Below are 26,447 nucleotides of genomic sequence, written 5' to 3'. Positions count from 1 at the left end.
CATTTGAACAATTGTTTATTACAGCATTTATGTTGCGTTTCTGTGTGCACTTGAGGTGGTAACCATTTGAAATAACTTAAAACACATAATAAAATGGAAAGATGGAGCAACCCAGCAGTTTCTCTCTCAAGGTTTTGGCAATCTGTTCAGGAGGAGAAAGCGCAACAATTGTCACTGCCAGCTTAAGAGTTCATCACACTGGCCATTTCAATACTCAGTCACCGAGTTTGGAGCAATCTGTTTGGAACTCTTCACAATCTGTGTTCCACCACCCTGAATAATTTGATGTCTTAAGCAATCGTGGTTATCCCTAACTCTAGATTGTGTAAAAAGCACCAACCTCAAGAAATCCTTGGGGGCCCCCCACTTTCCTTTACCGAAAACTCACCATTTTATTCCTACTGATCCATAAGGGAGCTGGTCCTGTTAGCCCAATGCCGGCAGGATTATCCCCATAAGGTAGACGTTTTTGCAGCCACATATTTGAGCTCCTACCTAAGCCAATTTTTGGAGAAATAAGACCTAAATACATTTGCTTGAAAGTTAAGTTCTTAAAACGGAGTTGGCAGGTAATTTGGGGCCGGAACCCTAAGTGAGGCTGGAATCTTATGCGCGCCCCTGGAACTCGGTAGACCTGTGTCCTGGTAAACAGGCACAGGGCTGGGCTGCTAGGGTGCAAATGGCATTGGGTCTGGAGCTCCGGCTCGTCGTCTTCACAGGCACCCATTACCATTGGCTCTCAAATGTCATTCGCCATCTAACCAACAGAGCTCCCGTTCCACGATGACGTCAGAGATAGCGTTTTTGCAACGCCCCCCCCCCCCTCCATGAGCTGCTTACTGGTTTTTACCTGCAAAGGACAAGAGAAGAGGCCAATAGGAGCGGCGAGAAAGAAGCCTATTGGGAAGCGAACGACGCCGCCTCACCGGCCAATGCAGCTTCAAGCCACGCCCCCTGAGCATATTTGGACCAGTAGCAGCCACGGAGGCGGTGCCAAGCGGGACTCCGGCCCCTGGAGTGGGCGTCGCTGCTAATGGGGAGGGTTGGGTGACGGCGCGACGCGCATCGTTTGGGGGGGAGGGAGAAGCCAAGAAGGAGGGAGGCGCTCAGCCTCCGGCGGTTCCTGGTCTCTCGTTGGCCGAGGCAGTTCGGGGCTCGCGAAGGCGGCGGCGGTGTTGCGCGGTGCCATGTCGGAGTTACGAGCGGCGGGACCCGGCCCAGCGACGACGCCTGGCGGAGCGGGCGGCCCCATCGCCTCCGTCCCAGGAGCGACCTGTGGGCCCGGCCCAGCGCCCCCGCTACCCTCTCCCGGGCCTGGCGGCGGAGGAGGCACCCTGGGCCCTGGGGGACCGGCCCCAGGGGGGGTGACAGGCACTCCAGGGGGGAGCTCTACTTCCGCTTCCGGGTCCACCACCTCCACTTCCGGGTCAGCCCGCGAGGGCTGGCTTTTCAAATGGACCAATTACATCAAAGGGTATCAGCGGCGCTGGTTCGTGCTGAGCAACGGGCTCCTGAGCTACTACAGGTGAGGCCACGCCCCGTCTGCCGGCCCTGCCAGGGTGGCCGGCCACGCCCCTTTCCTGCTCCGGTCACACCCAGGGCGCCTCCCAAGGCCTGTGACCCTCTTTCCCTTTGGCCGGCCTGCACCCGGTTGGGCATTCCTCCCCCTGGCCAAGCCTGCGTGGCAGGAGCAGCAGCAGCAGCCTCCTCTGTGTGGAGCAGCCACTTCCCTGCCACGTGGCATGAGGATGTCATGGCTTAGCCACGTCTTGAGAAGCATCAGGGGGGCTTCCACACCTCTGAGGCTCCCCTCAGCTATTCTGCCTTACATTCCTACCCCCACCTCAGATATGCATGGCATGTACAGTGGTACCTCGGGTTACAGACTCCACTAACCCAGAAATAGTACCTCGGGTTAAGAACTTTGCTTCAGGATGAGAACAGAAATCGTGCTCTGGCAGCAGCAGCAGGAGGCCCCATTAGCTAAAGTGGTACTTAAGGTTAAGAACGGACCTCCAGAACGAATTAGGTTCTTAATCCGAGGTACCACTGTACTGCATTCTGACATGAAGATGAGGGTGATGATAGCCACATTATTTCCCCTTTCTCCACACCTGCAACATTCTGCGGCTTTCTCCTTCCCTTTATGCCAGCCAGCAGAAAAGCCAAATGTGTTCTAAGACACACACCCCCTCCTCCTCCTCCTCCTCCTCCTCCTCCTCCTCCTCCTCCACATCCTTGGCAGCATCACTGAGCCACATCTTTTTGATTCTCTGTTGCAACCAAATGGCACAGGCAACACACAGTCTGAGAGATACATCTTCTGTGATGTGTTTTGGTGTACAGTACTTGATACTTAAAAAGAAATGCAAAAAATGTAGGCCTGTTGATGTAATTCTATGATGGTCACAAGCCATTTTTCCAAAAGACCTGTGTTCTGGGTGTGGCGGATTTGGCAGAGGTAACTATCACAGGCAATGTTAGCTGTGGGACATGTATGCTGGGAATAGAAATAGCTTTTCTGAAATCACTGCTTCTAACATTCCTTGGTTAGGAGAGAAATTCTTCCCAGCAGGTTAGAAGCTGCACATAAACTATTTGCCCTATGCATCCTTCCCTTGTTAGGATTGAGAGCTATGTTCAAATTCCTGCTTGGCTGTGGAGCTCAACAGGTAGCCTGGGGCAAGTAATTTAACTCTCAACTTAATCATCCTCATTGTGAAAAAAATTAGGAGAACCCTGTACTCCAGGCACCCCCAAACTTGGCCCTTCATATGTTTTGGGACTAAGTTCCCATCATCCCTGACCACTGGTCCTGTTAACTAGGGATGGTGGGAGTTGTAGTCCCAAAAACATATGGAGGGCCGAGTTGGGGGGGGGTGCTGTACTCCATAAAGGAAGGCTGTGTTACAAATGTAACGAAACCAAAAAATGAGGCCTTTTATTTATGACAAAACCTACCTTGAGTTACTTACTTAAACTGTGAGTTCCCAAACCATCCGTGCTTCAAAACTTTTCTTCAAATGATTCAGTTTCTTCATGAGTCTTCTGCAAATGCAGAAACAAATACTTAGCATTATATGTTGCCTGTCTCTCTAAGCAACCCTTCATAGCTTTCAGTGCTGTGTTGTATGTCTGCGCCACCCTTGTGTTTTCACATAAATGTTACTCCATATCACTGATGAATAGTAAAGCCCCAGCAATTTTCACCTACTTTCTTCCAAACTCTATGTGCATTCCTATTCCAGCTACTTCTGCATGTTAAATGAACATTTATTTGTGAATTAGACAAATCTCTTCAAACAATTGCAGCCCAGCTGGTGCCAAACATACTGCTCTGCTCTGGACCACAGCAGTGAGGCTAAGAGGAGGGTTTTGTTGCCTGGGCAGCCCAGGATCTCTATACATACTGCCCAAGCTTGCACCTGTTGTGCTTACTTCAACTAATTGTATTCCACTCATAAAACAGGAGGATTGTCAAGCAGCATATCAAACAGAACTTCTGGAGAAAAACTATTATTCCAGCTACCTTACTAATCAAAAGTATGTTGAAACTAACTTAATAGAATGCCTCTGAGATTTTTAGGGAGAGAGCTCAGATTCTCATTTTTGCCCCTGCTTTGCTCTTCAGCTGTGTTATTTCCTAAAGAGAAGGGAAATCTAAGTAGTGGGAGGGTGAATGGAGATACGGAATAATGAGAAGTGTTTCTGGAATCTGGGTTCCCAATCTTACGCATGTTTGCTCTCATTATAGTCAATGACACTTGCATCCAAGGATAGCAGCCCTAATCCATGGGTGGAGAACTAGATTTGGCCAGTGAGCCAGATTGTTATTTTCCCCACCTCTTGTGGGTCAAGGTTGACAGGTGGGTGGAGCCTAATCCAGTGTCCTGTAATAATTAGCTGTGTAGCAGGTGTTGCCTTACTATGCCATATGCATCTTTTCTTCTCTGCTGATGTTCTTTTGCATTGCTGTTAAGTCTGGAGTGCGAATGAGGCTCCTTCAACATCTTTCCCCTTGCACATTTTTTGTGGGGCCTCTGTTAACTTCACATTTTGAACTAAAAGTATGCATTTTCAGAAACAGACCTTGAAGGTGCAGTAGTAAAGGGAATAAAGAGTGTGGTCAAATAGTAATAAGGAGTCTTGTGGCACCTTAAAAGCAACAAATTTATTGTTGCATAAGGAAGGTTTCGTAGATCAGAGTCCACTTTGTCAAATGCATCAGGACTCCAACCTTGAAAGCTTTTGCCATAATAAATCAGCCTGTTAAATGCCTGCTAAGAGGCTAGAAGCTCCTCCTCCATGGCCAGCATGGAAAAATAGGCTAGTAGCATCTTAGCAGGCTAGTGTGTGTGTATGTATGTGTATGTATATATATATATACATACATGCACACACACACACACAACCTTCTACCAAGAGGGACAGAAATCCCTTCGTTTGTGGCCAGCATGAAATGCAGCAGGTTAGTGAAGAAGGAGTCGCACATTTCCTTCTTCCACCAACCTGTTCACTTACCTGCATGGAAGTCCTTGTTGCAAAATGCAAGGTTGTAATAAATCCATTAGTCTTTAAGTAGCCACAAGACTTTGATGTGTATGTTACAACAGACTAATATGGTGGTGACCAGTTTGACAGAGAAAGAGCCCCTTTTCACTAGTGGGTTACAGGAAAGATTATTTGCCCAAGTTTAGGAAAATGCTTGTTTTTCACTCATAACTAGCTAAGGGCCCATCTGAACTGTGTTCTCATTCACTCATAGACTGTGTACTCATTCACCCAATAAATCTTGTCCTCTGACCTTGCAACTTATTTCATTGTCCTCTTCGACCAGTGACATCTTGTTGGTTGATCTGCTCTGATACACACATTGGGGTTTATGGCTTTTCTGGCTGCCATTAGCTTATCTCTTCTGGTATCACATAGTAGGTCATAAATGCCTTTAGACAAGGCAGCTGAGGAACATCAGAGAGCCCATAATTGGAAACCTGAAGCTCAGAGCAGCTAAAAATGGAGAAGAAAAATCCAACTACATTGAATTTTGAGTAGACCCAAGATTTCAATGGGTCTTCTCTTAAATATGACTACTGTTGGATATTGCCAAATCATTTTTTTTTTCTTTTTAATATTTAATTTATAGTGTTTCTCTTTTAAAGCAACTGGATTTTAAAGAAAATCTTAACTGAACACACATTTAAATTGTGCACATGCAGGTTAACATGATATATACATATATATACAGTTGTACCTTGGTTTTCGAACATCCTAGTTCTTGAACGTTTTGGCTCCTGAACTCCACAAACCCAGAAGTGACTGTTCCGGTTTGCAAACTATTTTTGGAAGCCGAATGTCTGGTGCGGATTCCGTGGCTTTTCATTGGCTGCAGGTGCTTCCTACAGCCAATCAGAAGCCACACTTTGGTTTCTGAATGTTTTGGAAGTTGAATGGACTTCCGGAATGGATTCTGTTCGGGTTCTAATGTATGACTCTATATATCAGCGGTGGCCAACTCCCAAGAGACTGCAATCTACTCACAGAGTTAAAAACTGGCAGTGATCTACCCCCTTTTTGGAGATTCGGGTTAAAGTTGTTGTTTTTTCAGGGAGGAGGTAAAATGTTGAGCTTTTTTTAGGGGAGCCACAGTTGTTCAGCTTCTTTGGGGGGAGCCAGTGATCTACTGCAGACGTCCAGTGATCTACTGGTAGATCAGGATCTACCTGTTGGACATGCCTGGTATATATAACAGAGAAGGGCAGGTTTGGGGAAAAATACTTTGGCAATCCCACCCACCATTGAACCCAATGTGTTTTGACCATATGCGATTTTGGCTTTATGCACTATCCCTGGAACGTAACCCCTGTGTAAGTTGAGAGGCGCCCATATGAACAAGCAAGTGAATGCTTACACATAATCTCTAAAACTTCATTATGGCCATCTATTAGGCCCTCTGATTTGCAGCTTGCTTTTCTATGCAAAAACAAGGTCTATTAGAAAATTATTCAACATCAGAGATCACGCAGTAAATGTGATACATTGCTGTGTCTTCCTGTTGGTATTGGAGACCAGTTATCCAATGCATGAGGATCTAGGAAATGTCATCCTGTATAACACCACAAATATTCAGAACCCTGACTGGTTGGATGGTACTGTTTTGCAGCCTCCCAACATCATGAGTCCTGTGGCATGTTCAGTTAAATGTTGATGTTTAGGGCTTTACTAAGGAAGCAGCATGGATATTATTTCTTTCTAATGCTGGGAGAAACACTGTTTTGTCCGCTAAGTACCAGCTCTTGCTCCTTGAAAGTTCTGGACACCATTATAGCTCAACTGTACGCATGTTTATTTGGAAAGAAATCTCACTTGATTCAATGGGACCTGCTTCCAAATAAGCATGAGTAGTACAGCATTAAAACCCAAACCTGTGTACAGTGGTACCTCGGTTTACGAACTTAATCCGTTCCGGAAGTCCGTTCTTAAACCAAAACCATTCTTAAACCAAGGTGCACTTTCCCTAATGAGGCCTCTTGCCACCAGTGTCCTTCCACCATTCGGATTCCGTTCCTAGACCGAGGTAAAGTTCTCAAACCAAGACACTATTTCCTGTTTTGCGGAGTTTGTAAACCAAATCGTTCTTAAACCTGACGTTCTTAAACCAAGGTACCACTGTATGTCTGTTCAGAAGTAAGTGCCCATTGTGTTTAGTGGAATTTAATCTCAAGTAAATCTACATAGAGATTGCAGCCTTTAGTCTTCAGGTAAGTGATCTGGCATGTGAACAGAGAAAGCCAAGCAGAAATCTTTTTTTCTCTCTGAACAGATATAATTCTGCAGTGCGAAAGGCATGTTGGCTTCGGGATCAAAGGTTTTGGTTGATCCTAGGTTGTACAAAGGTTCTGTTTAGTTACTACCCAATAGATCAGTACACTTGCTTGTTCAGGAAATGCATACATTTAAAAATGGCAATACTGATTTAAATCAGTACAGCCAAACTGAGGCTCTTATTCTTCATCATTTAAATTGGATGTTACAGACTTTGGAATGGGTCTTATTAGATCCATGGGGTGGTTTAGAAACCCATAGGTGAAAAGGAAAGGATGATGCTTTTTGCTTATATATGTGATGGTGTGACACATATATTGAGGTGTTGCAGTTAATATCCTATGCTTTTGCCATGTTTGGGTTGTCCTGTGTTAATGGGCCATACATAACCTATTGTCACTTCTATGTTTAAAAAGGATTATGAGGGCGATGCTTTGGGTTCTGACTGATAGTAAACAGTAAATTATGCAAATCTAATCCATGGCCAGTTTTGTCTTCCTTTCTGTTGTGAATTGTATGCTCCTCAGAAACATAAGAGAGTTAGTCTCTAACTTAGTAATAATAATAATAATAATAATAATAATAATAATAATAATAGTTTATTACATATACTATGCCCATCCGGCTGGGCCTCCCCAGCCACTCTGGGCAGCTTCCAACAGGATATTAAAAACACAGTAAAATATCAAACATTAAAAACTTCCCTAAACAAGACTGCCTTCAGATGTCTTCTAAAAGTCAGATAGTTGTTTATTTTCTTGACATCTGGTGGAAGGGCATTCCACAGGGTGGGCGCCACTACCGAGAAGGCCCTCTGCCTGGTTCCCTGTAACTGCACTTCTTGCAGTGAGGGAACCACCAGAAGGCGCTTGGAGCTGAACCTCAGTGTCCAGACAGAGTGATGAGGGTAGAAATGCTCCTTCAGGTACACTGAGCCGAGGCACCTCTGCGATATAGTTTGAGTTAGCTTTCACGTTTTCCTGCAAAGGATATTGAACTGTAGCTTTTTTGAGGGGGCCAAGGCCCCCATTGTTGAGGCTGAACACAGAGCGGGGCAGGAGCGATGTCAGGACGTTGCATCAGGCCCCCTCAATGTACTTTGGAAGGTAGAGCCTCTGGACACAACTATAACTTCCAGGAACCCTTGGTTAGGAATTGTGATAGTTAAACCAATTTAAATTTGTAGTGGAGACACCCCTACCCCTCCAGATCCTGGCCTACTTTACATACAATTTCTCTCTGACGTGCCTGGACATATGACATATTTACTGATCGGTTGAATGTATCACAACATCAGTTGTGCAGTGCTGTAGGCACAGGTAGTAGGGTGACCTTTGTCTTTTTCCTATGAGTCCCATCTACCCTCTATTATAAGAATGTGCTAATGAGACACCAAGTCCCTTCTGATGAGGTTTTGGTAAAGTACTTGCAATAGTGATGTTCACTTGGACTATTTGTTGTGCTCTACTTATCTCCTGATCCATATTTTGTGAGGGTGCCAAGGAGGGTAGCTTTAGCGATCCTATAGGAAGGAATGTTTTGTACAAACCTCCAAGGAAGACTAAAATAGCCAGTATCCAGGAGTACTGGCTACTGTCAGGGGAATGCCATGGGATTTTTGGTGCTGAGATTCGGGGTCTGCTGCCTCCAGACAAACATACTATGGATGACTGTCTGCAGCCCCTTCTTATTAATGCCTCCCTCAGTGTGTTGTCTACTCATCTTTGAATGACATCAAGCCTGCATTGTTAGCGCAGACCCTTGCTCTCCTCACACCAAATCTAGCCAACGGTATTAAAATCACCCTGTGCCACTTCTTTGGGAATTTGCCCCTGTGTAGACATCCTGGCTTTTAGCCAGCGAACATATATTTTGAGGGAGCCATGCCTCACTCAGGCAGAGATGGCTGACTGGTTAGCCCCTCTCCCGTAGTTTGGTCTGTATTATTCATAAAGTAACTGGACTCTGGAGGATAAGAATAGCTGGCAAGCCAGGCTCATATTTCCCCAGTGGACTCAGCCCTGCTGGAAGGAATGCCAAGTTACCCTCTGTCCAAGCTTTAGGAGGAAGCAGTAAACTCGGGGCCTCTGCGATGAAGCATTCTGGCAGTTTCTCTGTGCCAGCCCCAAGCAGGCTGTGTGTGTGCATTGTTGTTGCCTATGTGCTACTCAGCCTTGCAGTGGAAAGGAGATGGCTCTGCCTTGTACCAGGTCAATACATAGGGAACTTTGTTCTTGTCTTGGGCTGAGAGTGGGGAGGGATTTGGCGAGCCTTAAGGTAGGCAGAATGTATACTTAGTCATTTCTGCAAAACTGGGAAAGCTGTAAGCACAGCCTTGGGCAGAGGGAATGCTGAGAAAATTGGGGACTGAAATGAATGGTGGCCTGGCTGTCTGAAGGCCTTTGGCATTCCAACTGCCTTATCCACACTGGGCTCCCATCCATGAGACTTCCTGGCAAGCTCTGGAATTCCCTGTAGGCCTGTGTCTTGAGGATATGTGATACACATATACTGTATACAAATGTGCAAATGAATCGGCTGGGTGGTAATCAACTTAACTTTTACTCTGAGTAGATCCCTTGAAATAACGCACTCAATAGAGCAGTGCGTCTGCTCTGTTGAATAATAGCTATAAAAGATCATGATATCTTTAATAATTGTACCTATAATAATATCTATAATAGATATATTACTGTTTTCCATTGTAGAGTGGCTCAAGTTCAATAGGTTACATGTAGACCCAATATCAAACTTGGTTTTTCTGGATGCTACTGCAAATTCTGTCTATCCCCATAATTCCTTCAGCCCAATATTTCATTTCATTGTTTGGTGTTGAGACAGATCTCTCCCTGTGTTTTGAGGGAGAGGGTAAAAATGCCCAATTTCTGGACATTTGAAGGAATCACAGACAACTTTTCTGTGTTGTGGAATTACCATTACACTTTATCTAAAACACCTATCAGTGAATGAAACCATAATATAAATATTCATATGTTTGTGTATGTGCGTTGCATTAATGAGCATGTAGACAAGAGTCCTGTAGCTTGGGAAGGACTGTGGTGCACAAGCGCATGCACACACGCACGCATGCACACCCTTATCTTGTGAATGTGCTCCTTGAGAATCCAGCATTTTTTCTGAGTTGAGACGCATTGGTCTGCGTCTAGTTCTGGCTTTAACGCCCCCAAACTCCTACAAGTCTGGCCGAGTCCCAATATTGAATGTAAAATCCCCCACCATCTGGCCTGTCCGCTCTTGCGTGTGTGGCTGGGACGGCCAGCTTGTTGAAATTATCAGGACGCTCTGCAAAGTTCAAGAGATTGCCCTATTAATAGAAATGCCTGCCACTAGTGATCACAGTAACAGAGAAGAGACTTTTCCCTTCCCTTCTGCCCCACTCAAGGGGGTCATCCCAGCCAGGGAATCACTTTACATATTTTGTAAAGTGGAGAAACAACTTCTATTTGGGTTGTGCAGTATTGCCAAGCATTTGAGAAAGTGAGTGGTAAATAACTTGCTCACTAACTTTCAGCACGTCAGTTTAATGATTAGTCAACGCAAGTGACAGGATGCCTACAACTTTGTGCAGACTGTATCTGATTGCCATACATTGGACAAATGACAGTTTGGTTTTACAGTGGTACCATGGTTCTCAAACTTAATCCGTTCCGGAAGTCCGTTCCAAAACTAAAGCATTCCAAAACCAAGGCGCGCTTCCCTTAGAAAGTGGATTAATCCATTCCACACTTTGGAAAACAACCCCTAAAACAACAATTTAACATGAATTTTCCTATCTAATGAGACCATTGATCCATAAAATGAAAGCAATAAACAATGTGCTGCAGTCACAATCATTTAGTCAGTAGCTGAACTGGGTTCCACACAGTTACAAAAACAAACAAAAAAGAGCCGCAGAAGCAAAACCGCAAAATAAATACCAAAAGCAGACAGACCTCAGCGTAACACTCAAATAGAAGTGTGGCACTCAAAATGGAAGTGTGACACTCAAACTGGAAGTGTAACACTCAAAACAGAGCACGTTTGACTTCTGAAAAAAGTTCACAAACCAGAACACTTACTTCTGGGTTTGTAGTGTTTGGGTTCCAAGCTGTTTGAGTACCAAGGCGTTTGTGAACCAAGGTACCACTGCATCATTTTGGGGAAACGGGATAGGACTTGGAAACCCAGCTAATACGGTCCAAAGCAGGAGGCAGCTCTGGACAAATAGCCCTCTGGTAAAACTGTTCCTGGACTTTAGTACCTCAGTCTGCACTTGATTTTCATGTTCCTCCATGGACCATCAATAAGTCCTACACAAATAAAACTAATATGGCAGCGGGAAGGCTAGATATCTAGATACCTAGATCATATGACTGAATCCTTCCCATGTCAATCACCTGTAGTATATAATCCAGCCATATTTTCATGCATGTTTGTTTTTATCTAAAAAGCCTCCTAAATGAGTCAAACTAAGGTCTCCATAATCCATTTCCGTCATGGACTCATCAGCCAAGTTGCTAGTTTCTTTTCCATCCATAAAGTATTATTCACCTGCCTCACCAAAAGGAGTATTTGTCTTTGCTGCCCTTCTGGAAATTGCTGCCTCACCAGGTTGTCAAGAGAGCTAAAGCACATCCAAAACGTTTGCAAATCAAAACAGTGCTGCACAAAGGATAACTAGTGGTTGTCTGAAGTTTAGGGTGTGCCTGTAAGCTAGAGGTATGTTGAAAAGATCAGAAATGCAAGGCAATAGAATTCTTATTCGTAGTTGCACTAGACAGAAGAAGTTCTGCTACTATCGCAGTCCACTTAAGTTTCCTGTTCTCAATCTTTTCATTTTGAAAAAAATCCCACCTGCACATTTCTGCCCCCTCCCCTCTAGCTGACTTCCATTGTTTCAAGAACTAGACATCTGCCTTTTTCATTATTTGAATCTCATGGCATCAGGAGGCTCCCATTCAGCAATCTGCTGTGGTGGACATTCTCAGACAGCTACCTACATGTGGGAATAGCAGCAGACAGTTTACATACCAGTCAGGGAAACACAGTGGTGTTTATTCCTTGTAGCTGTTGACCCATCATTCCCTATTGCCCTGGAAATGACAGATACCTAGGACTCTCACTTGCTGCCTGTTCCCAGATGTGGTGCCCCTGTCTCATTATTCTGCGTCTTGAGATTAGACCTCTGAAGCTTGTGCTTCTTCATGCCCTGGTGACCGCCCTCCTACTTTGTCCTTCCGGCAGATCGAAGGCAGAGATGCGACACACCTGCCGTGGAACCATCAACCTGGCCACGGCTAACATCACAGTGGAGGACTCCTGCAACTTCATCATTTCCAACGGAGGGGCACAGACCTATCACCTGAAGGCCAACTCAGAGGTTGAGAGGCAGCGCTGGGTCACAGCTCTAGAGCTGGCCAAGGCCAAAGCTGTCAAGATGCTGGCAGAATCAGGTAAAGGGTGTGTTCAGGGCAGTGCAAATGAAGCAGGAGGTGGGTGTGGGTGAGCGCTGAGAAACTCAAGAGAGCTTATTGTGGAGGGAGACACCCAGGAAAATCATTATGACAAATGGAGAAATGAGAGCTTCTGAGCAGATTTGGTGTTGGCTAATAGCACTGGGGCACACAGGAAGTAGCTGAGTCTTCTGTTCTCCTCATCCTACCCTGCTTGTTTGTTTGTGATTTTGGGCTACCCATGGTAGGCAGCCTCACCTGTGAAACGCATATAGGCTAAAATACCTGCAGAGAACAATTCCTAGTCTATTCTAGGCCATGGGGTTAACATGAGGGCGCATCTCTTCCAGTTTGTCCTGTTCCATCCTATTTAGAGCTCCAACTCCTTGGGGCAAGGTTTTCTGCCAAACACCAAATGTTTGTTACTCATACAAATTGCTCGGTGTCCTTTGCCTTGTGCGTGTGACATACCAAGGAAACAGGCCACTTGGGGCCATTGTGGTTTATAGCATGAGGCCTCTGGAAAATGTGGCTATATTTTTAAGCATCAGGCTTTTCAGAATGGTTAGCTTTCTGTTTCCCAAACCAAAAGTGCATTTTAGCAGTCAGTACCAAATCTGCTTTGCACATTACCCAATCAGCTGAGCCTCACATTATAATCTGGTGGCTCCTGAGCTAAAGCATCTGTCAGTAGCTGATGTATCTGATTAGGTAAAATAAGTGTCAAAAGCAAGTGCCCAATGTCCATTTTTGTATTGAATAAATCATGCATTGAATTGAAGGAGTTTTGGTCCCTCGACTCCTGGGTCCCCCCCATCTGGTGTCTCAAACATGTTTGTCTCTTCTCCGTAGGACATATTTGCTCTGTGTAGAAGGGGAAAGAAGTGGAAAATGTGCCACCAGCTACTGATGGGGGTTTTGTTTTATTTTCATAGAATTCTAAAGAAAAAGAAGAGGTATCTGGCAGCTTTACCAGAAAGAATTTCTTCAGTGTTTTCAAAACAAAATGTCCTTTGCCCAGTAACATTAGATTGTGTTGTGACTTAGGCATCAGAGTTTCAAATATTAGCCCTTCTTAGCTCTGTTGAATTTTCAGTATCCCGGTCCCCCATCCCCTTTTAAACCTAAAGCTAAAGAAATAATGGGAGAGAGAGGCATTTATTTGTGCGCATCGTCATTATCCACAGCATGAGATTCCAAGCTCATGATACTGAAACTCCGACTCCCAAATGTTAATACCTGCTCTCTCTCTCTGTTTGCGTGTCTATCTAATTTATCTGCTATGTTGACACTCAAAATGTTGCCTTCTAGATACTGTGCTCTCACGTACTCTTCCCCTCAGCGATTTCATGTCTCATTGTTGAATAGTATTTCTCTTGATTGCTTGCAGCAGACATTCCCCCATCCGATCGGATAGTTTTTTGTAAGTTCCTTATCATTCTACTTTGGGACTCATTACTTTTTGGTAGTGACGAAGCACAAGAGTGAGCCAACCATTTGTGTGTGTTTTTTAATCACTAGAATGTAAGGACTGTCTTGCTGAGTTGGACCAAAAGTCCATCTAGTTCCTCATTTTAAGAGCAGCCTGCCATATGCCTCTGAAAGTTCACAAACGGGGCATGAAAAGTGAGGTCTTCCTCCAATGTACCCCCCCCCCAAAAAAAGAGAGAGAGATGGGTCTTCTGTTGTTTATCTCTAACATCTTGCTACTGAGCATGCGAGTTCCATTTAAGTATCATTGCTAATAATACCTAAAAGACACATTCTGAATTCATTTTGTCCCATCTTTTTCAAAGAAAAACAAGGGGCCATTTGCTTATGGTGTTTGAATTCCATATGTTAACTACTTCAAGAGACACAGCTGCTTTTCTTTTGTCTTTCTAAAACATACCACCAGTCGGTTTCACAGGGTAACCTTGAGTTCTGTTATTGCAAGAGAAAGACCTATACCCACACACTCGCCAGAGCATTCCTAACATTATAAACCCACTGTTGGAGGGAGGAAAGTTACAGAAGAGATTGGGCTCCGAACAATGTAAGACTTTCCAGAGAAATGGCATGATCTAGCAGTGTGGAGAAATGTGTTTAAACATCACAACTCTTATAAATAGACTCATGGCTTGCAACTAGGAGGTGTTGCATACAGTAGGCGTGGGATACTTGGTTTTGCCAATATATTTCTCACTTCTGCTTTAAGGAGCACAGATAGTGAAATCAGACCTTAAAGCTGCTTCTTTTCAGAGGTTCCCAATGATCTTTACCCTTTGACTATTTATACTGTCTTTATTGCTCCCAATTAGCTTTGGGATTATTGTTTTTTATCACTGCAAGTTTGATTTCTGCTTTGATTCCACTGCTTTGTCTATATACTCAGAAAAGGATTTTAAAAAAAGAAAAAACACCACCAACCCTGAAATCAATAATATCTGTAGTACCACAATTTACACCTTAGTTCCTTGCTAAAATGGAGGGGTGGGATTAGAAATCCTGTCCTTTGCTCCAACAAACCATTGAACTGGCAAGAGAGATTTCCCTGTTAGCTACCTGTAGCCCCAACATTGGCCAGTATCTTCACTGGACTAGGGAAAGGGATCACATAATGGTGGGGGGTGGGGAGAGGAAACAGGCTCCCTTTAGTCCCATGAAGCTAGGAGCCAGTGCTGAGAATAAAGGAGGACCTGGAAATGCATCTGCTCCTAGGGTGAGCCTTGCCTTGAAGGTGCTAAAAGCTGCAGCCTTTTCCCCACAGACGAGTCGGGTGATGAAGAATCAGTGTCTCAGACAGACAAGACGGAACTGCAGAACACCCTACGCACCCTCTCTAGCAAGGTGGAGGATCTCAGCACCTGCAACGACCTGATAGCCAAGCACGGGACGGCCTTGCAGCGCTCGCTCAGCGAACTGGAGACCCTCAAGCTGCCTGCCGAGAGCAACGAGAAGATCAAGCAGGTCAACGAGCGCGCCACCCTCTTCCGCATCACGTCCAATGCCATGATCAATGTAAGTGTGCTGCTGCCAGACGCTCTGGCTCTGAGCCGGCCGGCGGGAAGGGGGCCGCTGGGTGCTTCCCAGATCATTGGCTCTGCAGGCTTTCATCGTAGAACTTTCAGAGCCACTGCAGCATTTCCCTCTTTTGAGAAGAGAGAGATGATCTGGTGGGTTTTGGATTTATAAGCCGTCTGTGACATCACCCATTTTAGCAAAATATATAAGCTTCTGCTCGTCCTGAATCCCCTGTAGTTAGTTGGCTGTGCTTTCTTAGCCCAGTGTGGCCACACTGTGGCCAGTCGAAAGAATTGCATTGAAGGCATGACTCAGTATAAGAAAAGGACGTGATGGGAATTGTAATCCATAAACATTACATCAAATCAGATTTTTAATATCGGGGAGCAAACCAGAAAGGAGAAGTGTAGAGAGAAAGCCTTCTGAAGAATTAAAGGCTGAGGGCCATGGGATGCTGAGATTTTGTGGACTTGATCACCGGGACCCGTGGCAGCACAGATGTAGCTTTGTTTTTTTTTTAAATAATATTTTTATTAGGGTTTTTTCATAAAAAGAAAAACAAAGAAAAAGACAAAAAGACAAAAACAACAACACAGAAAAAAAACAAAACAAATAAGAACAATTCCATTTTCATTATATTCCTCGCATTTACTTATTTCCCAGACTTCCCCACACCTCCCCTCACTGTATTCCAATTCAAATATTTAATCAGCAAATCCCTTCCCTCTGTCTTCACTTAATCTTTATCTTAATATCTTAATATATCCTAATCCTTTCTTAGTATCTTAATATGTTAAACCTTTTAATTTTACACCTTTTAACCTTCTCATTTTCCATACTCCTTCACCACTTTGCTGCTAATAACCTTTTAAACTCAATCTGATGTCATTCTAACATTCATTGATCTTATAATATTTCTGTAAATAGTCTTTAAATTTCTTCCAATCTTCTTCCACCGTCTCTTCTCCCTGGTCTCTGATTCTGCCAGTCATTTTTGCCAATTCCATGTAGTCCATCACCTTCATCTGCCATTCTTCCAGAGTGGGTAGTTCTTGTGTCTTCCAATACTGCGCAATAAGTATCCTTGAGATGTAGCTTTGTTTCCCATCTACTGGGGGTTGCCATCAGGCCAGCCTTTGAGGACTTTGCAAGGGGTTGTTATTATTATAAATATTATTTATTAGTTGCTTTTTTGCCACAGCAACTCAATGTGACTTAAAGTATTTTGAGCAAACACATACATGCATTAAACCAGCATTTTTAAAAAGTCTTTTTAATATTCTATTTAAAAAACTTCACCACTAGGTGAAGCCCTCCCTTAAAGTGGGAATATGACAGCCTTAGACATATGTCAACAAGAATTACCAACTAGCAAAATTGTTTACTAGCCAGCTAAGAAGCTAGTGGGCTATGCTTCCTTGCGGCGTATATACCAGGATCAGAACAATCCATCCCTTCTCCACCAGCCCACTTACTGGTTTGCATGGAATTCTGTGCACTTCCTTGCCAGTGTGGAATTCCTGGTTGCCTATGGCTACCAGAAGTTGTTAAATACAAACCTGGAATACACTTCTTTGAAGATGGAATGACATCACAATAGCTTTTAAACAGAAAGTTTTTAACTAAGCATGGACAGTTTTATACCACAAAAGCCTACCACTGTGGATTACTCAAGAATTTGAATAGGAACTACATTCTATAAATTCTGTTGTTAACCACCTTTGCCCCTCAGATATATAGCAAACCTCTAGGTGGGTTCAAAAGGAAGTCAAAAAGAAGGCAAGACCTGTTTTGGTATATATTTAGGAGCAAAGGATTACTTGGTCTGAAAGTCTTACCTTTCTTTGACCAAAATTAATACCATATTTACGCGAATCTAATGTGCAATTGAATCTAATACGCACCTCAGTTTTCAAAACCTTGAAATGAGAAAAGTATTTGCTGGCAAATGTAAATGCACCATCAAATCTAAAGCGCACCCTAATTTTCACTACATAATTTGGCCAAAAAAGGTGTTCTCTACATTCGAGTAAATACAGTATTCCATACATGCCTGTTCATTTTGCTGCCTTAAGCAAGGATGCAAGATTTGTATTGATGCATTTCCATTGCCAGATATGCAGAACATCTTATCAGACAGGCAAATTTCCTAGCATTCTTTTATTTTGCCTTTTTAAGTGTGTGTTTTTCCACAAAACCTTCTGGACAGATACTAAATTACAGCATTTTATCCCAAATGCTCAAACTAAAACAGTCCGCTTAAAGTCTCTGAGTTTAGAGCAGAGCCTGGGAAGGTTTTCCCACTTTTGACCCTTCCTTGCCCCCTGTACAGACCACAGTCTCAGCTTTCCTGCCCCTGAGTACTGGTTGTTGAAGTTCCTCCTTCCTTCCTTTTTATTGTGTAAATACTGCTCCATTTTCCACTTAGGACAAATTAACATTTAAACAGCTTCTGTTTAATTCATGCAAGTCCAGGAGTCACATTTTCAGTATTTTGTGATTTGCCCAGATTTATTTGCTGGGGGTGTGTTTGCAGCCTTTTGCATGGAATATTTGGTTGGGCTTCTAGCAGACGAGTGTCCCTGCCCATGTCTCTCTGAGCATCTCTGTTCAGTGAGTGTCCATGGTGAAGTTGCTAGGAGACTGGTGAATGCTTATTGGGTCTCCGAGTGGGAGGGGCAGTTAAGAGCAAAGTGTCCTGAAAGGGCACCTGTCCCCAGCAGTTCCTGTTAACCCACAAGAGGACCCACGTACCACTTTAAGAGCAGGTGCAGCAAGAGGCGCTGCAGTACAGCTTGATCTGGGCCAGAATAGGGGCCAGCCCTACAATGCTACAGAGCAAAGTGATCACCCGGTGGCACCATGGGGGGAACTATATGAAGGCAGGAGTTGGCGTTTGACTAGCACAGCAAGACAAGAAGTGTTGGCCTCACAGCTGGAGTGACATTTGGGCCAGCCGAGTGTCCAGGGCCCATACAGACCAGAGTGGTGAGTGCCGCCTCGCTTTGGTGCTCCCCACAGGCTTGCCGAGACTTCCTGATGTTGGCCCAGACGCACAGCAAGAAGTGGCAGAAGTCCCTTCAGTATGAGCGAGACCAGCGCATCCGTTTAGAGGAGACCCTGGAGCAGCTGGCGAAGCAGCACAACCACCTGGAAAGGGCCTTCCGTGGAGCGACAGTTCTACCAGCCAATGCCCCCGGCAGCATGGATTCTTCTAAAGGTAGGAATGGAGGGCTTTGGCCTCCATCTCTTCTATCAGCCAAGCTCTAGCTCTTCTGCTAGTCTCCATTGCCCTTCCCTTTGTGGGTTCCTACTCAAAATTGCTTCTGTTGTGGGATGCTTGCCCCAAAGTCCCAAAGTATTTGGAATCAAGTACTAGTAACTGAAACCAAGAAAGATAACATGTGTTCCTCTTACAGATCGATGTTGCCCATCAAAGGGAGATATGAGTGATGAAGATGACGATAATGAGTTCTTTGATGCTCCTGAGATCATCACCATGCCTGAAAGCATGGGCCATAAGTAAGTGACGCCCCTCTCCCATTCAGCTGACAGCTTAGCACCCATCAGCTTTTGGCACTGCAAACTTGTAAAACTACTGAGGTGTTTCCCTCACCTTTGATGCTTTCCCACTCCCATAGCCTGTGCCATAGGTTAGAGGGGGACAAACTGCCTGGGTGAAATTCAACATACCAAAGCAGGTTCTGTGTGTTCCTCCCCTGTTAAGTGTGTTTTATAGAACTGGGGCATCTTGCTGCCTAAGCCTTCAAAGGAAGAGAGAATGGAGAGGGGTGGAGGAAAAAGTGGAGAGGAAATCTCTTGAATATAAAATACAAGTGATTAGTCCACCTAAGTCAATGCTGTCCACTCTTACTGAGAGCTCGCTGAGATATTCAGGATCCAGATTACTTCGTGCAGGGATGTCTTAACTTGTGACTCTACAGATGTTTCTGGACTACAGCTCACATCATTCCTGGCCGTTGACCATGCTGGCTGGGGCTGATGGGAGTCCAGCAAAATCTGGAGGGGCACAGGTTCGTTACCACTGACTTTGTGCTTTAAAGGTCCAGACTAGCACCTGAAATTGCACCCAAGGACAGCTAAGACAACATTGTTTTCCAGAGTGGGTGAAACATGATCAGACAACCTTACATTGTCAGCAATTAGGCAACTGTGCTCCATGCCAGCTTATGTTTCTGGAACACATTGTTGCAGCAATTTAGTTGGGTATGGCTGCCAGTGACTTCAGGCTCAAGCAAGCGGTGCATAGCTTCAAAAGAGAGAGAAATGGAAATAATAGATTTCTGTCGCATACCCAAACAACATGTACAGCTGTCACCAGACAACAGTCTCATGCTTCTAGGTTATTCAGATGTAAGAGCATACAGTTGCTGTGATTCCCCACCCCCAATTGCAGGTTAAATTAATAAAGGGACAGGATAGTAATGAGGAAAGTAGAACAGGAGACCTGGCAAATCAGTACACTACACTGACTCCTTAAAAGTAGTCCATGGGCACCATTCGGTAATTTTATTTTGCCTTTTAACTTAATAAATAAAGATTGATAGATCCATAGATTGGTGGCCCTGGTTATACTTGCTGTCCAACTCTGACAAACTAGATACTCTGTTTGGTGTTTGGCAGCACTGTTCTCTGTGCATATTTTTTTCCTGATAGCACATTATTTCAACCTGGAACATCCTAGTTTTCTCATGGTGTGTTTTTCTGTAATTCCTTTAGACGAACAGGAAGCAACATCAGTGGTGCTAGCAGTGAAATCAGCCTCGATGAGCAGGTAGTCCATGTCTTTGATCTGAGGGGGAGGGAAGCAACATTTTTCACCAGATGCTGTGGGGACCCTGCAGAGGGAGATAGCTGGAACAAGTGGGTCCTTCACAAGCTTCTGGAGTACCTCAGCAGTGTATCCCCTAAGTGAGCCACAGTCTGCATGGACGATGGGATGCAGAGCACCACCTGGAGGGTTGATGGGTCTCATTAGTCCTTCTCCTGTAAGCCTGCAAGTGCTCAATATACTTTGAGGCATACTTTATGATGGAGCTTATTGAAGGCTTGGAAAAGCAGGGGTAATGTTGGCTACAGGCTCTGCCTTGTTCCACGTTTCTGTCCATTTGGGACAGGTCTTACTGCACTGAGCTTAGTGATTCTGGGCATGGCTAAGAACCTCTTTCTGCATAGATGAAGGTGCTGAAGTCATGGAAGAGTTGTTTACTTTGCCCAAGGCTTATAGTTAAATTGGGAACCTCTTTTACAAGACTCTATAGAATTCATTGTCCAGCTTATGCCTTCCCACCTGTCTTGACTAGCCTCCTTTCTCTCCCAAAGTATAAACACCAGTTTATGGAAGACACCAAGAAGGAGAAGAGAACCCGAATTCCTCACAAACCAAATTACAGCCTGAACTTGTGGAGCATCATGAAGAACTGTATTGGCAAGGAACTCTCCAAGATTCCCATGCCAGTGAGTCCCCTTAAGTCTAGCTTGAGTAGTAAGATCTGGGGCTTGCTGTCCTGTGGAGGAAAGGGGTGGGAAGCCACAACTCTATAACCCAACAAGCTCTGTGAAATGAGACTCTGTAGGAACGTGGAGTGTGCTTGCTGCATCCAGACTTGCCTTGCATACTTCTGCCCCAGAGTGGCTGCCCTGCCTAACATCTGCTGCTGCTTCTTCCAGGTGAACTTCAACGAGCCCTTATCTATGCTGCAGCGCCTCACAGAGGACCTGGAATATCACGAGCTGTTGGACCGGGCAGCCAAGTGTGAAAGCTCTCTGGAGCAGCTCTGCTATGTGGCTGCATTTACCGTATCGTCTTACTCCACCACAGTCTTCCGCACTAGCAAGCCATTCAACCCTCTCTTAGGGGAAACCTTTGAGCTAGACCGGCTGGAGGAGAACGGCTACCGTTCCATCTGTGAGCAGGTGACGAGCAGGGCAGATCCCTTGTCTGACTCTGAGCTGGAACACTTGATTGATTCCAGATGCATGGAACATACATTTCAGTCTTAAGCAAATTAAGTTCTGTTGTGTTTCAGTAGCACGTCCTTTCAAGTCAGTGTGCTCAGGGGATGTATCTGTTGCGGGTGTCTGCTGTCAGCTCTTCCTGCTTCTACATATTCCTGGCGACTCGCCTGCTGAATACACTCTTCTTCCTTAACTTCTCTCTGTCCTGCCCTCTAGGTGAGCCACCATCCTCCAGCTGCTGCCCATCATGCTGATTCCAAGCACGGCTGGACCCTTCGTCAGGAAATTAAAATCACCAGCAAGTTCCGTGGCAAATACCTCTCAATTATGCCCCTTGGTGAGTCTTTGCCTTGAGGTGCCTGCTGTTTTAAAGGGACATGGAAAGCTAATGGTGCCCATTGACAGACGGAATTCCATCTGTGCTTCCCATCTTTTACCAAAGTCCAGGGTCTCCAGCCTGGAGTCAGGCTGTCTGGAGACATAGCTGGGCCACTTACGATGGTTGTCTCATAGGCACAGCACCTTTTAGGGCATTCATTAGCACATTCACCCTTGCTGTGTGCCCCTCAGGGGTATTAAGAACACATGTGTAGCTTGGGTGCTCATAAAATGGGCATTTGTGGAGAACGGGGCAATCAGGTCATCCTTAGCTGACCAGGGATTGGAACCTAGATCAACCAGAGCTGAGTCAAAATGCTGTTGTGCACTAGACTTTGATGTATTTTTCATCCTAGCAAGGATTCTGCATCAATGCGAAATCATCCTAAGCACATTCTTATTTCTAGGTACCATCCACTGTATCTTTCATGCATCTGGCAATCACTACACATGGAAGAAGGTTACCACCACAGTGCACAACATCATAGTTGGCAAATTATGGATAGACCAGGTGAGTTAAAAGTGGTGGTGGTGGGGACTGTGAAGGCAGCACTGCAGCCCAGCTTGGAGGGTGTGCTTGGAGGGTAGTTCTGATAGCCAGGACTTTAGAGGTCCATTTTCCATATTTCCCATTGAGTTGCTACTCTTGATTATCTGCTCAGCTGTTACAGAAGCATTTTAGTGGACTGCATAAATGGCCCCGAACCTGCTTGACTTTATTCCTCCCTTTTTTTCTTTCCAGTCTGGTGAGATTGAAATTCTGAACCATAAGACTAGCGAGAAGTGTATTCTCAAGTTTGTTCCATATAGCTACTTTTCAAGAGATGTGGCCAGAAAGGTAAGAGATGTTGTCCTAAAGCATTTTACTGTGGGGATGGCAAGAACAATGTCAGGCCGTCTACAACAGAGAGAGGTGAAAGGCCTGTTTAGTGGTAGGAGGGGCCTTTTACATAAGAGGAAGGGTCACATGGACAGCAGTGACCTAGGCAGCTAAGCCAGTACCTCTAGAGAATGTTCTTTGAATATTGCAGCTGCACTCTGGAGTCCTAGCAGACCAGCTCTTGAGAACAGCTCTGGGTGCTTTCCAGCTTCTTTGTTAGCCATGGGGAGACCATAATGCAATTCCGACGCCTGGGTGGGCTTGTACGTAACTTTGCTGGACCTTCTTGAACTCCTTTCTATGGCAGGTTACTGGAGAGGTGTTAGATCCCTCAGGAAGAGTGCACTTTGTGTTGCTGGGCACCTGGGACGAGAAGATGGACTGTTTCAGGGTGACAACCAGCTTGGAGAATGGTGGCGACAGCCGGCAGAGAGCGCACGAAGCAGAGGACAGCAGGGTCATGCTGTGGAAGAGGAACCCACTCCCGTGAGTAAGGGAGGTAGCCTGGACTCCTCCCGTGAGGAGCTGGTGCACAGCCATGCTCTCCTTTGCGTAACCAGTATGACTATCGTCTCAACTGGCTTTTGTGGATGGCAGAATGTGGTTATGGTTGTTGCTTTTAGAGCATGCCTTTGTAATCAGCAATGCCTTTGTGTACTGTGTGTGTTCCTCCCAAGAAAAAGTGAGTTGAGAAATACGCTTTCTGCTAGTCATGGGCTAAATAATGGAGGACACTGGAAATCCAGCCTCCCCTTTCCTCCCTTATCCATCAGGCATTGTCCACACATGCAAGCCTATTTTAAGAGGAAATGGAAACAGTCCTCCAGGTTGCAGACTTCTGTGTTTGTGTGGCGTGGTCACAAGAAATACACAGCCCTGGGTACAAGTATACTGACCCTTTGAAAAGGAGTTGGTGACCTAGGGTCTTAGATAATGTGTGTGTATCTTTCCTGCCACCCTAAGAGGAAGATTAAGCTTGCTTTCTACACCAGAACTTAGACTGCAGTGCAGCTCGGAGCCTTTCTGCCATCTGAATTTGTTCTCTCTCTCTTCCCCCCCTTCCTTGGTGCAGGAAGAACGCTGAGAACATGTACTATTTCTCGGAGCTGGCTTTGACGCTCAATGCCCCAGAAAGTGGCACTGCTCCCACAGACAGCAGGCTTCGGCCTGACCAGCGACTCATGGAGAACGGGCGCTGGGATGAAGCCAACGCAGAGAAGCAGCGCCTGGAGGAGAAGCAGCGCATCTCCCGCAAAAAACGTGAAGCTGAGGCCGTGAAGGCGACAGAGGACGGTAAGCGCTTGCCCAACCTGCCCCCGCACTGATTTTTAAAAGGCAACAGGAACATATGAAGCAGCCTAAGTGCAGTGAGGTGGTTGGTCCTCCTAGCCGAGTCTTGTTTGTTCTTGGCTGGCAATGCCTCTCCAGCATCATGGGCAGAGTGGATGTTGCTGACCCTGCTTCCTATGGTCCTTTTTAGCTGGAGGTGCCTGGGATTGAGCCTGGGGCCTTGCATTGCAAAGCAGCTATTTATGATTGGGATTATTTATTGGGATTCTTGCTAGCCCTTCTGCATAAGGTCCCAGGAGGGGGGGTGTACAGCCGGGTAAAAAACACAGTGTTAAAATCAGTTAAAACAGTTTGCAATCAAAAGAACAGGTGCAGCTCTGCGGAGAGGGAATTCCACAGTTTAGGGGTTGCCACAGAGAAGGCCCTCTCCTGGGCTGCCACACCTTGCCTTCCAAACTTCCAAGGGCAGAGGACATATCAAGAGTTGCTCCATCACTGAACTATGGCCCCTCACTAAGGGAAAAGCCTAGCACTGACTTCCCAGCAAAAATGCCAGCCAAATGCCATTTGTTGTTGTTCATTTGAGAATTCTCCCTCTCTTCCTCCCTCCCTCTCCTGCTGCCCCTTCCTTCCTCCCCTGCAGGAACTCCTTACGATCCCTACAAAGCATTGTGGTTTGAGCGGAAGAAGGATCCTGACACCAAGGAGGTGTCCCATGTGTACAGGGGAGGCTACTGGGAGAGCAAAGACAAACAGGACTGGAGCATGTGCCCTGACATCTTCTGAGCTGGAAGCAGCAGGACTATTAACGAGGATGGAGGGGAAAGAAGAGGGTAGTGGAAGAAGGATGGAGGGGGAGCGGCTGATCATGTGACTTCCTGCCTAGTGCTTTCCTCACCGAATCTGTCTGTCTTAACCAATCACTTGTTTTGAATCAATCACCCAAAGCAGAATCCAGCAGTGGTGATTGGCTGGGTTGCCTTAGCTGATTGAAACTGAAGTTGGTGTCTGGATTCCTGGATGGCTGGGGACAAGTAGAAATAGAGGACTGTGCCCTCCATTTCTCCACCCAAAAGAGAGTATTGTTCTGCTCGCAGCCCCCCACGTTTGGGGAGGAAGAGGGGGAGCAACACCGTGCTTACATGGATTGCCCTCCCTTTCTACTTCCAGATAGGGGCCCGTAGTCAAGACCTTGAATGTATGCACCAAGAGAATAGCTGGGGAAGATACAGGGACCTTTTGACCATCAGGGTTGCTCTCCTTTTCCTCCTTCCCAAGCCCTGTGTGGCACTCTACCTACAGGAGAAGTTTCTGAAACATCGGGTGGGCAGGAGGATGATAGCTGGGTGCCAGTTCTCTCCAGGAGCCACTGTCTCTTTGTTCACACGGGTGGCAAAGCAACTAATTGTGCCCTAAAGAAGCGGGCACAGGGTGGTGGCAGTGGGTGGGTGCAGGTAGCTCTGGTTTCAGCGGAACCCGCCTTTGTGACATCACCAGCTGTTCATACGATGGTAGGAAATAAAACTTACTTGTTCTCCCTTCCCCATAGCAGGCTTCAGATTTTCCCCACATACACTTGGGTGGAAAGCGGCGATGCAGGACACAGCCTCCCCTCTGCCTAAAGCAACCTCTGGCTTAATGCGCACCTGTTTATATGTATATTATATATATGTAGAGAGAGAAAGAGAGTGAGAAAAAAAAGAGATATAATTTTTGTTCTGGTTTTCCCCCCTCCTATCCTGCAGACCCCATTTTGTAACACTTGCCCCCAGCTGTCCCCCTCCACTGCCACCGGATCCAGGGAGACGCTCTGCAGAAAGCGTGACAGTCAACACTGGTTTGCTTGCCTTGCCTTCTTTAAAATAAAATTTTAAAAAACACTATCTGATGCAGAGCTGGAGCTCACTGGCATCAGGCTCCTCACTGTGCAGGCACAAGCCAGGCGTCCATGGATTCCGCTGTGAAATAAGGAGGCTGCAAGAACTCCCCAAACTGGCCTTGGGACAGCTCTGCTCTCAGCTGCCAAAGCTGGATCCTAAGGTTGACAGAGGTGCTGCCGCTGTGTTGAAGTGGACAAGGGCACAGAGGCTGCCCTAGCCAAGCCAACGCTCGGGGGGGGGGGGTGCGTGTGTGTGTATGTGTATGTGTGGACTATAAGGCAGCCCCTGCCCTTGGCTAAGGATCACACAATGAGGTGCCTTCCTTCTGTGTTTCCTATCCTCATTTTTTTCTTTTTCTTTTCTGTGTTTTTCTTTCAACTTCCAAACTTTAGCCACTGAAGGGGTCAGAGGTGGCGGCGTTCCTGCCCTGGGATGCTTGCGGGTGGGATGGAATCACCTTGCTGGCAGGTAGAAATGAGGCCGTGAGCCCTGCCATCCCCAGCAGCAAAGGACAGTGCTGCTCAGTGGGAAGGAAAGGGGTTTTGGGTGGGGTCTCTGCGCTCTTTGCTGCTCAGTCCCTGTCTGAAGCCTGTTTTCTGCAGCTTGTAGAGGCTGACACATCCTTGCATAGGATATTGGCAGGCGTTAAGAGAGAGAATATTCCTGCAATTCTATTTTTGGATTTTATTTTATTTTTTGCCTTATTGTCTTTTTTCCAAGAAAACTAAATTAAATAATAAAACCTGAAATATCCAAGAGTGC

At 45.7% G+C, this 26,447-nt stretch overlaps 1 protein-coding gene and 1 long non-coding RNA gene across 2 annotated transcripts; one reads left to right on the top strand and one right to left on the bottom strand.

The window, feature by feature from the left end:
- On the bottom strand, nt 1-824 carry LOC310665908. The gene is made up of 2 exons (XR_014505707.1): nt 389-824; nt 1-142 (listed from the first exon to the last, which is right to left on the bottom strand). It is a non-coding gene; the product is annotated as an uncharacterized lncRNA (long non-coding RNA).
- A 141-nt stretch (nt 825-965) lies between these two features.
- On the top strand, nt 966-26,441 carry OSBP (oxysterol binding protein). The gene is made up of 14 exons (XM_083416177.1): nt 966-1,525; nt 12,067-12,275; nt 15,025-15,275; nt 18,300-18,498; nt 18,698-18,800; nt 20,019-20,073; nt 20,622-20,756; nt 20,970-21,215; nt 21,474-21,594; nt 22,043-22,146; nt 22,378-22,473; nt 22,823-23,001; nt 23,588-23,808; nt 24,449-26,441. The coding sequence occupies exons 1-14, from the start codon at nt 1,188-1,190 to the stop codon at nt 24,589-24,591; spliced, it is 2,400 nt and encodes a 799-aa protein (XP_083272303.1). The 5' UTR covers nt 966-1,187; the 3' UTR covers nt 24,592-26,441.
- The last annotated feature ends 6 nt before the right edge of the window (nt 26,442-26,447 follow it).

This window comes from Podarcis tiliguerta (genome assembly GCF_965153285.1).
Source record: "Podarcis tiliguerta genome assembly, chromosome: 1".
Taxonomy (NCBI): Eukaryota; Metazoa; Chordata; class Lepidosauria; order Squamata; family Lacertidae; genus Podarcis; species Podarcis tiliguerta.
This window is presented reverse-complemented; position numbering and strand designations above follow the sequence as displayed.